General features: G+C 62.5%; 1 protein-coding gene across 2 annotated transcripts; it reads left to right on the top strand.

Moving 5' to 3' along the window:
- The first annotated feature begins 612 nt into the window (after positions 1–612).
- On the top strand, positions 613–10,958 carry ECEL1 (endothelin converting enzyme like 1). 2 transcript variants are annotated; one of them, XM_050307971.1, is made up of 18 exons: positions 613–893; positions 2,279–3,165; positions 5,028–5,096; positions 5,254–5,364; positions 5,908–6,000; positions 6,217–6,341; positions 6,726–6,948; positions 7,098–7,196; positions 7,284–7,358; positions 7,813–7,916; positions 8,124–8,182; positions 8,337–8,388; positions 8,518–8,585; positions 8,696–8,820; positions 9,096–9,161; positions 9,370–9,465; positions 9,998–10,074; positions 10,313–10,958. In XM_050307971.1, exons 2-18 carry the CDS (start codon positions 2,422–2,424, stop codon positions 10,410–10,412), a joined length of 2,286 nt encoding a protein of 761 aa, XP_050163928.1. In that variant the 5' UTR covers positions 613–893; positions 2,279–2,421; the 3' UTR covers positions 10,413–10,958. The 2 variants fall into 2 exon arrangements, with proteins under 2 accessions (XP_050163928.1, XP_050163927.1); XM_050307970.1 differs by having other exon boundaries at positions 2,276–3,165.
- The last annotated feature ends 2 nt before the right edge of the window (positions 10,959–10,960 follow it).

The following is a 10,960-nucleotide window of genomic DNA, read 5'->3' as shown; positions in this document are numbered from 1 at the left end:
CCCGTGGCAGAGCAGCTCACGATATTTATGTTGGGGATTTATCTGCAATGCAGTTTAATATTCCCGGACCTTCGCGTGTGTGTGTGTGAACGCATGGCCCCCTCCCTGTGCCACCCCATGCCACCCCCATGCCCACCCTCTCACCTGGAGCCTCCCAGGCTCTGTCTCCTACCCACCCACAGTCCTGTCCCCTTGCACCAACCGTGGCAGGACGGGATGGGCCACCCAGAGTGCCTGTGTAGGGCGAGGGGCACCGAGCTGCCGGGAAACTCCTGGCACAAGCCGTCGGCGGTGCCCACCCGTGCCCCTCCGAGGTGCCCGGCTGTCCGGGGAGTGGCAGCAGGGTCCCCGGACTGGCGATGTCAGGCGGAATGGCACTTCCAGCCGTGCTCCATCCCCGCGGGGTGGGGGGCCGAGGGACCCCCCTGCCCTGTCTCCCTGCCGGCGGGGATGAGGTAAGGCTGGCGGGTGGCACAGGGCTGCTCCATTTGCATAATAATCTCGTTAATGGAGCCTGGCCTGCGGGAGAGCCGGGCTGGAGACACCACCCCCTCCCCGCCCCGCCGCCTCCCTCCGGCCCCGCCGCTCCGCCAGCCGCGGCGCGGGGCGCGGAGCGCGGAGCGGAGTGCGGGGAGCGCAGCCGGACGGGCAGCGCGGGGCCGGCCGGCCCCCGGCAGCCTCCTGACACCCCCCGGGAGAGCCGGTGAGCACCCCCCAGAACCCCTCGAGCATCCCGGACAGCGTCCCCGAGCATCCCGGGCAGCATCCCTCCAGCATCCCGTGAGCATCCCCCAAGTGTCTCGGTGAGCAAACGGCGAGCGACCTCCGAGCACCCGCGGACATCCCGGGCAGCAGACCGAAGCACATACCCTCAACATCCCCCGAGCACCTCGGTGAGCACCCCGCGAGCACCCCGGGGAGCAGATCCCGAGCCTGCCGGGGAGCACTCTGAGAGCATCGCCCGAATATCCCGGGCGTCATCCCGGGGAGCACTTCCCCAGCAGCCTTCGAGCATGCCCCCGAGCATCACTGGCATCATCCCGGCAAGCACCTTCCCCGTCATTCTGGGCAGCGTCCTCCGAGCTTCGCGGGCAGCATCCCCCGTGAATCCTGGGCAGCGTCCCCCGGGCACCCCCGAGCATCCCCCGAGTATCTTGGGCAGCATCCCGAGCAGCATCCTCCGAGCTTCCTGGTCAGTTCCCTCCCCGCCCCCGCGCCCCGCCGTGCTCGCTGCCGTCTCCGCTAACTTTCCGACGGCGGCAGCTTTCCGGCACGGGCACCGCCGGTTTGCGGGGCCGGGGCACAACTTCGCCCAAGTTGCGGAGGGAACGGGGGTGCGGGGCGCGGGGCGGCCCCGCCGCGGGGATACTGACCACCTCCCGAGCGGGTCTTTATCCCCAGCCTGTCCTCCCCACCCTGCAAATCCGGATGCCATTCTACACCAAGCGAGACGCAGGGTCTCCTTTTGAAATCGCGCTCACAACTCATCTGTGCCCCCACCCTCCCTTCCCCATGGGCAGACCCCCTCCTCCCCAGTCACCCCTCGTAGACACCCCTGCCCATCGGGCAGCAGCCAATGGGGAGCAGTTGGGTGGATGGTGGTGGTGATTGTGAGGGAATGCTGTGAGATGTCCACAGGGTCCAGGGCTCCCCACGGACTGGAATTAACTTTGCTCACACATCACGCATCGCACCACGATTTGACACAACGCAATGCAACACGGCACACCAGCACCCAACCCAACACAATGCAATGGCACAGCGCAGGGCCACACAACCCCACCCAACCCACGACACCCCAACCCAACGCCTCCCCTCATAAATCTCCCCAAAGCCCCTCTTCCCCAAGCTGCTCACCCCATCCGTACCCCACCCAGAGGGACTGGCAACTCTGTGCACCCCGTGGTCAGGAAGGGTTCTCAAGGTGTTGTGTGAGGATGGACTCACTGGACTCCCCTGGATATCCACCCAGTGTGGATGCTCTTGCTGGTGCGCTATGTGGGCATGGAGTGTGTGTGAGATAAAGCTGTGACGGGCTGAAACCTACCTGGGATCATGCAGGCAGGCCCCTGCTCTGTCACCAAAGGAGCTGATAGAGGGGACAGCCATGGGATAGAGCTGTCACCAAGCTCTGGGCACTGGGGCCAGTCCCAGCACCACCAGTGGGGCGCACAGGCAGGGATGGTGATGCAGACAGCAATGACGACAAGAAGCAACCCCCCCGCCCTTGCTCCTCCCAACTCCCCCCCTCAATCATCTCCTCTGCCTTTTCCAGGAGCTTCCTGACTCACCCGGACACCCTCCACCACCTCCCTGTGCCAGGCACAGCTCCAGCATGAACCGTGGGGTGCCTAAGCCTGCCCTCCACTTGCCCTGAGCCCTCTGCACCTGTGCTGCTGGCAGGGAGCCTCATCCCCGGCCATGGAGAAGACCTACTCCTTGACAGCACACTATGATGAGTTTCAGGAGGTGAAGTATGTGAGCAAGTACCAGAGCGGCACCCTGCCCAATGGCTTCGCCCTCCAGCTGGGCACAGGGGCCAAGAAGCGCCGCGGGGGGCTGCCTCGCTGGAGCCGCCGGGAGGTCTGTTTGCTCTCAGGGCTGGTGTTCGCTGCGGGTCTCTGCGTCATCTTGACGTGCATGTTGGTCCTCAAGTACCTGGCGGCTGAAGGGGACAGCTACTGCCTGGAGGGGTGCCAGGAGAAGAAGGCCTTCCTGCGGGCGTCCCGCTTCCTGAGCGCCAACATGGATGCTACCATCGACCCTTGCCAGGACTTCTACTCCTTCGCCTGCGGCGGCTGGCTCCGGCGGCACGGCATCCCTGAGGACAAGCTGGTGTATGGCACCATCGGGGCCATCGCCGAGCAGAATGAGGCGAAGCTGCGGGCGCTGCTGAGCCGCCCCGTGCGGCGCCGAGCCCCTGCCTCAGCTGAGAGGAAGGTCAAGGAGTTTTTCCGCTCGTGCCTGGACCGGGCTGAGATCGACCGGCTTGGCCCCCGGCCCATGCTGGAGGTCATCGCGGAGTGCGGTGGCTGGGACGCCCCTCCAGACCGTGGGGACATCAACGAGCTGCTCTACAAGACGCAGGGGGTCTACAGCGCTGCCGTGCTCTTCTCCCTCACTGTCAGCCTGGATGAAAGGAACACCTCCCGCTACGTCATCCGGGTGAGGGCATCCTGCCCCTGGGGCTGCCCCCCATCCCAGCCAACCGCCAGTGCTGGTGACAACTGCCTGATGTCACTGTCCTTGATGCAGTGGCACTGGGTGTGTGGGCTTGGCTGCAGCATATGGCTGGGCTGGGGAATGCCTCTGTCCCTGGGGACCCTCCTGTCTCCCCACCATGGGATCCCTGTGTCAGGCTGCCCCGGGGTGAGGATGGCACCTCCAGAACAGGGGTGGGGATATGGGCAGGAGGATGCACAGAGTGAGGCAGTGCCACCCACCTGGGTGCTGAGGGCAGCCCAGCAGGGCACCAGGTTCTCCAGAGTGCTGGCATCCGAACCCCTCACCTTGGCATTCTGGCTGCCATCTGTACTCAGGGGCAAGCCCCAGGCAGAGGCAGGGGGATGCCCACCAACCCCACAGCACTATGTCAGGGTGCCAGGGCATCTGCCCATGGCTTTGTCAGCTGTTCCCACTCCTTCCAACCCATGTTCTTTGCCCTGTGGAGCCACCTGGGAACGGGTGGGCTTTACCAAGGTGGCCAAGCCTCAAAGACCTCTGGTGGGCGTGGGGGTGCAATGGCGGGCATGGTGGGAGCACAGCAATGGCACAGCAGAGATACCATGGGTGGCGTGGGGGTGGGCATAGCAGGCACAGGGTGGGCATAGCAGGGACATGGGTGCACGTGGTGATGGCGTGGTGGGGAGGAGGCGATGGTGCTGGCGGGAGCAGGGGGAGGACACAGCGGTGGGGACGAGCGGCCCCGTTCCCTGTGAGATGGTGGGGCTGGCGGGTGTGAATGTGAACGGGAGTGTGAATGAGTGTGCGGGGCTAGGGAGGCGCGGTGGCGGCTCCGGACCGAGCGTGTGTACACTAGAGGGAGCGTGTGTCACAGGGAAAGGGTGGGCGGGCTGAGCGGGGTCCGGGTGTGCCCGGGGTGGGACGGCGTGGGCGTGAGTGGGGGGAGATGGGTGTGACAGCCAGGACTGGGGGTCGGGGCTTGGAGGAGCGGTGTGTGTGTCGGGGCCGAATGTGTATATGTAGTGGGTGTGATTGGAGGTGGGTGTGTGATGGGTATGAGCGTGACAGGGGGGGTGTGAGGGGGCCGGGTGTGTGTGTGAGGACTGCAGGTGTGGCAGCACCCGTGTGGGAAAGCAAAGAGGGCAGGGGGTGATGAGGGAGGTGGTGAAGGAAGGCTGAGGGTTCCGCTTGGTTTTCCGGGCAGCATCGTGGCTGTGTGTGTGGGACACGGGAGGCTGAGACAGAGACAAGGGGAGGGGGTGTGCGTCTGTGTCTGTGCATGTGCACGGGGAGGGGGTAAGATGCATGGGTTGTGAGTATCCACAGGTGTGTGCCGTGAGGGATGAGTTACAGGTGCGTGTGTACACAAATGTGCAAATGTGTTCAGGTGTGTATGTGTTAGAGGCTGTGCCTGTGGTTACAGGATAGCAGAGGGTGTGGATGTCCATGCAGCTCATCCCTGTGGCCCCTCATGGGGGGATGCAGCACAGGATTGGGGCTGGCCATGGGACAGGTGTGGGGATACTATGGGGCAAGGTCGGGGTGGAGTGTGGTGGCATCATAGGGCAGGCTGTGGGGCAGCCTGGGTGCCAACCTGGAGCAGTGGCCTGCCCCTTGCCCAGCACTCCCACCCCACTGTATGCTGGCCAATGCAGCTCCAGCAGCCTCCAGCAGGAGGGAAACCGAGGCACCGATGTGCTCATGCCTGTGGCTGTTCCACTACACTGCCACCCATGGCTCCAGGGGCACCAAGGGCACAATGCAATACAGGAGAAGGCGAGGGGTGCCTGATTCAGAACAGCCCATTTCTCTGCTCATCCACTGCTCCCGTTTCTCCCCCCTAGATCGACCAGGATGGGCTGACTCTGCCCGAACGGACCCTCTACCTGGGGCAGGATGAGGAGAGCGAGAAGGTGAGGGGGGCACACTGTTGCATTGGGACACCAAGGAGAGGGACCAGCAGCCAGCATGGGTTGGCAGACAGAGGGCACCCCAGCTGCAGCAGTGTCAGGGCCTGGGGTGCTGCAGGGCGGTGTGGGGTGGCACTCAGCATCCCTTCCCTCTTCACAGATCCTGGCTGCATACCGGGTGTTCATGGAGCGACTGCTCACCCTCCTGGGGGCTGAGAATGTGGAGCAGAAAGCCCAGGAGATCCTGCAGCTGGAGCAGCACCTCGCCAATGTGAGGGGATTGCCAGCACTGAATTTCGGGGTACCCCTGCCCAGCCCTTGGACACCCCAGTTACAGATTTTTGGGGACCTCCCTTAGGACATCATTACAGTTCCTCCTTGGGGACCTCCACTCTCAGCTCTTGGGGACCTTCACGCCTGGCCCCTGGGGATCTCAGCCCCTTGAGAACCCCATGGTGGAGTCTCAGGGACTGAGAGCCACATCTTGAGAACACCCAGCCCCAGCCCTTGGGACAGCCACTCCAGCCCCGCATCCACTCCTTGAGAACCCACTCTAGGCCCTTGGGGACTCCATACCAAGGCCTTGGAAACCCCAGTCTGGTCCTTGGGGGACCCCTGTGTCCATCCTTTGGGTACCCCAATTCCTTGAGGACCCTACAATCAGCTCCACTGGCAGCAGAGGGTTCCTGGGGCAGGGAGCGGGAAGGATGTGGGTCAGTAACCCCTCTTGCCCCGAAGCTGTGCCCCATCCCAGTGCCCTATCCCTGTGTCCCCCTCAGGGTGGGATGGTGACAGCCATGCCCACTCTGTGCAGATCACGGTGTCTGAGTATGATGACGTGCGGAGGGATGTCAGCAGCATGTACCACAAAGTGACCCTGGGTGAGCTGCAGCGCATCACCCCCACGGTGAGTATCCCTCGTGCCAGCCTATCAGCCCTTTTCCCCATCTGCCCTGTGCCCCACACTTGTCCCTGTCCCCCTGCTCCATGCCCTCGCTGCACCTCCCCATTTTGCCCCTAGTTAAGTTTACTTGAGGGTGATGAATCCTGCACTTTTCTGGGTGGGAAGGGGTGGCAAGGAGTGGGGGTCCCTGTGCCCCCCTGACGGTACCTGCCCTGGCAGCTCAAGTGGAAGCGCTTGCTGGACCGCATCTTCCATGACAACTTCTCGGAGGAGGAGGAGGTGGTGCTGCTGGCCAGCGACTACATGCACAAGGTGTCCAACCTCATCCGTGTGACACCCAGCAGGTGAGGGGGGTTCGCACCCCCTGTGCCCCCAGCACCTTCCCCAGCCTGGCACAGTGTGGCTGTGGCTGGTCCCCCCCACTCCATCACCCTCTTCCTGGGAAGGCTGGGCTGGGCACAGGAAACCTGAGAAAGCTCCTGGAAGAAGGCACTGTTGTGAGCCCCATAGCATCCTGGTCATGCCTGGACACCTGCTGAGCCACCCATGCTGGAGGTTACCAGGCTCATCACACATCCGGGAGGGACAGTGCCAGACTGTTCCTGTACCCCCACAGGCCGTGGCCCCCCCGTGTCCCTGAGCAGGGGTATCCCCATCCTGGCGCATGATCCTGCCCTCCCTGTGTGCCCGAGGACATGCCCAGGGCTGATCTTGCCCCCTGTCACCAGGATCCTTCACAACTACATGCTGTGGCGCATCGTGGTGGTGCTGAGTGAGCACCTCTCCACCCCCTTCCGCGATGCCATCCACGAGCTCTCCAAGGAGATGGAGGGCAACGAGAAGCAGCTTGAGCCGGGTAAGATCTGCCTGAGCCAGGCCAACAAGCACTTCGGCATGGCCCTGGGTGCCCTCTTCGTTGAGGAGCACTTCTCCTCTGCCAGCAAAGCCAAGGTAGGTGATGCTGCCTATGGGCATGAAGCCACCACGACCCTCCCATCACCTTGCCAAAATGCCACTGCCACCCAGCACCCCACTGAGGGCTGTCTGGCAGGGGATGGATGGCGAGGATGCTGTGCCAGCACTGTGGTGACCCATCACAGGTGCAACAGCTGGTGGAGGACATCAAATACATCCTGGACCAACGCCTGGACGAGCTCGACTGGATGGATGAGGAGACACGAAGAGCAGCCAGAGCGAAGGTAGTGGCCACCAGCATGAACCACTGTCCTTGCCCCAATAACCAGCCTGGGCTGGGAGCCTGAACCCACCACTCACTTTGCCCACAGCTCCGGTACATGATGGTGATGATCGGGTACCCTGATTTCCTGCTGAAGCCAGAGGCCATTGACAAGGAGTATGAGGCAAGGAGTGGGCCAGGAGCACATGGGGGAGTGGGCATGTGTAGAGGGAAGATTTTCCCCACATAAGGGTCTGTGGAGATGCCACCCTAAAACAAGCCACCTCCTGGTGCTCATTGTACCCACCACTGGCAGGGTGCCCACACAGGCAGTGCTGTACTCTCCCTGGGGTCTGGGATGGTGTCTCCTTCCCCACATCACAACCCCCAGAGCTCAGCCCCATCCTCAGCAAGGTCTGGGATTGCCAGCATGATCCAGAGACCCCACAGAGACAATGGAGAAGCAGCTATTCCTGTGGGCACAGTATGGGATATGAGGACAAATTTGTGCCACATCCAGCCCATGGCCACAACCCCACACTCTCTCTCACTAAGGCTCATGGGGTGGGAGAATGCCCCAGCCCTGCTGCCCCCAGTCTTGGGGCTGGCATCCCCTCTGATGTGGCTGTGCCTCCCAGTTTGAGGTGGATGAGAAGACCTACTTCAAGAACATCCTCAACAGCATCGCCTTCGGCATCAGGCTCTCAGTGAAGAAGATCCGGCAGGAGGTGGACAAGTCTGCGTGGGTATCCCCTTGCCCTGGGAGGAACATGAGGGGGCACAGCATGGCCCCACCAATGCCCCCTGTTCCCATGCCCAGTGGCACCCCACAGGGTGAAGGGCAGAGGACAAGCCAGGAATGCCCCCTTTTTCCCCAGCTGTGCAAAGGGGTGGCCTGTCTACGCCCTTTGGTGCCCCCACAGCCCGGCACTGCTGTCTCTCTTTGCAGGTGGCTGCTGCCTCCCCAGGCACTGAATGCCTACTACCTGCCCAACAAGAACCAGATGGGTGAGCACTGCCCACCCCCTGATTACCCCTGGGGTGGGGGAGTGGCAAGGATCTGGGGCGGGGGCAGAGCCCAGGGTCTGCTGGCACTGAGTGATGCTGTGGGTGGGTAGAGGGCAGGGTAACCCCCAACTACAATGTTCTCCTGTGTCCCCAGTGTTCCCAGCTGGCATCCTGCAGCCCACTCTCTATGATCCTGAGTTCCCGCAGTGAGTGTGGGGCTGGAGGGTGGCCGGGGGGTGTAAGGGTGGGAGATGGGGTGCCAATGTCCTGGGGTCACCGCCATCCCTGCCAGCAACTTGCTCTCCACCCTCTCACCCCTGTTCCCCACCCAACAGGTCGCTGAACTACGGTGGGATTGGCACCATCATTGGGCATGAGCTGACCCATGGCTATGATGACTGGGGTGAGTGTACCCCCCATATCATGCCAGCGTGGGAGGTGGGCGGGCTGGGGGCAGCCAGGCAGGATGCCTGGGTCCCTTGGGACTACTGGAGATGGGGGTGGCCTTGGCAGGGGGACAGTACGACCGGCACGGGAACCTGGTGCACTGGTGGACAGAGCGGTCCTACAGCAAGTTCCTGAAGAAGGCGCAGTGTATCGTCAACCTCTACGACAACTTCACCGTCTACAACCAGCGGGTGAGAGCCCCCTCAACTGCTGGGCAATGCCCCCCAGGGCACACACTGCCCCGTGGGGGGGCCCTGACGCTCTGTTGCTGTGGCTTGGTGCCTGCAGGAGAGGCTGGTTCTGCCCGGCCCAGCTCTGAGACCCAGCAACTCATCACACCTCAGCTTGGAAATTCCTCAGGGTGCTGAGTGGGGGCAACTGAGGCACAGCCTCCATGCCAGGATGGGGATGAGAGGATGCTGGGCTGAGGAGAGATTTCTGTTCACTCTGTCATTTCTCCTGGCAGGTGAATGGCAAACACACACTGGGGGAGAACATCGCTGACATGGGGGGGCTCAAACTTGCCTACTACGTAAGTGTCCCCCCACCCTGGGGTGTCACAGCCACGGGACAGCTGCTTTTGCCATCCCCACTGAGTGGGCAGGAGACCCCCCAGCCCCCCCTTGCTCCCTGCAGCAGGGAGTGGGCATGATCCTGCTTACTGGTTGATGGGGGCCCTGAGGGGTGGGTTCAGGGTAGGTTTGGAGGAGGTCGTGCTGAGGGCACCCCTTGTTCTCCAGGCCTACCAGAAGTGGGTGCGGGAGCACGGACCTGAGCACCCTCTGCACCACATGAAATACACACACGACCAGCTCTTCTTCATTGCCTTTGCCCAGGTGAGCCCCTGTCCTCCCCACACATAACAAGTACTGGGGCAGGAGGGTCACCCTGTGTGGGTAGCCCAAAGGGATGGTGAGAGAGCTCTGGGGGACCCAGTGCCAATAGCCAGGAGCCAGGCTCAGCTGCATCAGCAGGTCCTGGTCTCAGGGTACAGGGCTCAGCCCCGCACAGAACACCCCATATTGCCCCATTGCCCCTGGGGACCCTACAATAACAAACGTGTGTCCTCCCCCCCATCACCTCCAGAGGCCCCACAGTAAGAAATACACGTGATCCCAAACTTCTAGGAGAACAATACAGCCAGGCAGCTCACAAACCAGGACACCCTACAACAACAAACGTGCCTCTATACTCTCTCAACCCACCTGCACCCCATACACAGACTCCTGGGAGACCCTATAATAACAAGCACAACTGGGGCATCGCTGGCTTAAACCCCCAGCAGCCAGAAGGGCCGTTGTGCCCTGGTAGGTGTTAGGACCTGAGGTGCCCCATCTGGCTCACCCATGGAACCTTTCTCCCCTGCAGAACTGGTGCATCAAGCGGCGGTCCCAGTCCATCTACCTGCAGGTGCTGACAGACAAACACGCTCCCGAGCACTACAGGTACTGGGTGCTCCCGAAATGGAAGGGGCATGGATGGTGCCAGCCTCCTCCACAGCTGTCAGTGCCATACAGAATGGGGTGGGCAACCTTTGGGGTGCTGGTGCCAGCAGATTTTGGGTGGATATCCCTGCGACAGGAGAGGGGGTAGTGCTGGGATGAGCAGGTGCCCTGAGCAGGGTGTGTGGCAGCAGTAGGAGCAGGGGGTGCTCAGCTCTGAGGTGCCCTCCTCTCCCGACAGGGTCCTGGGCAGTGTCTCGCAGTTTGAGGAGTTTGGACGGGTTTTCCATTGCCCCAAGAACTCTCCCATGAACCCGGTGCACAAGTGCTCAGTGTGGTGAGGCCAATACCCCTCTGGCAGGCTGGCAGCCCCCAACCCTGTCCCTGCCTGAGTGACACCCTGTGCCCACTCCCCACCTTCCCGTCTCCCTCTCCTACTCTCCAGGCATAAGGGGCACCCCTGTGTGACACAGGGGGTCACCCCAAAGACAAGCACCCGCCACAGGGGTGGAGGCAGCGAGGAAACACTTTTGTTGGGCAGCTGCCTCCTGCCCATCCCATTCCTACTAATTGCCCTGTGCACTGGGGTGGCGCACATCCAGGCACCCCTGAACCCCATCTTCTGTCCACCCACCCCAAACCCTTCACCCAGACCTACCACATCCAGCCCAGCATCCAAGGCAGGGAGAGCAATCCAGAGTCACCATGGGGCTGCCCCATGCCAAGTCTCCCCTCCCCCGTGTCCTCTCTGGCATCCCCCACACCAGCCTCATTCTGCCCCCTCACCAGCCCTGCCAGTGGGGGGGGCACAGTGGCAGAGCTGGGGGCCTGGCAATGCCAGCCTGCCTGGGAACACAAGACATCTGCTGTATTTTTCGCTGCTGTTTCT

Source organism: Myiozetetes cayanensis, unplaced genomic scaffold, assembly GCF_022539395.1.
Source record: "Myiozetetes cayanensis isolate MyiCay16 unplaced genomic scaffold, myiCay2020 scf13, whole genome shotgun sequence".
Classification (NCBI taxonomy): Eukaryota; Metazoa; Chordata; class Aves; order Passeriformes; family Tyrannidae; genus Myiozetetes; species Myiozetetes cayanensis.
This window is presented reverse-complemented; position numbering and strand designations above follow the sequence as displayed.

What these genes read in the sequence shown, in the direction of transcription:
- ECEL1 (XM_050307971.1), top strand. Translation starts at nt 2,422, where the DNA reads ATGGAGAAGACCTACTCCTTGACAGCACACTATGATGAGTTTCAGGAG. An exon ending in GAAGAGCAGCCAGAGCGAAG is followed by an intron (nt 7,197 to 7,283) that starts GTAGTGGCCACC and finishes CTTTGCCCACAG; the next exon opens with CTCCGGTACATGATGGTGAT. An exon ending in TCTTCATTGCCTTTGCCCAG is followed by an intron (nt 9,466 to 9,997) that starts GTGAGCCCCTGT and finishes TCTCCCCTGCAG; the next exon opens with AACTGGTGCATCAAGCGGCG.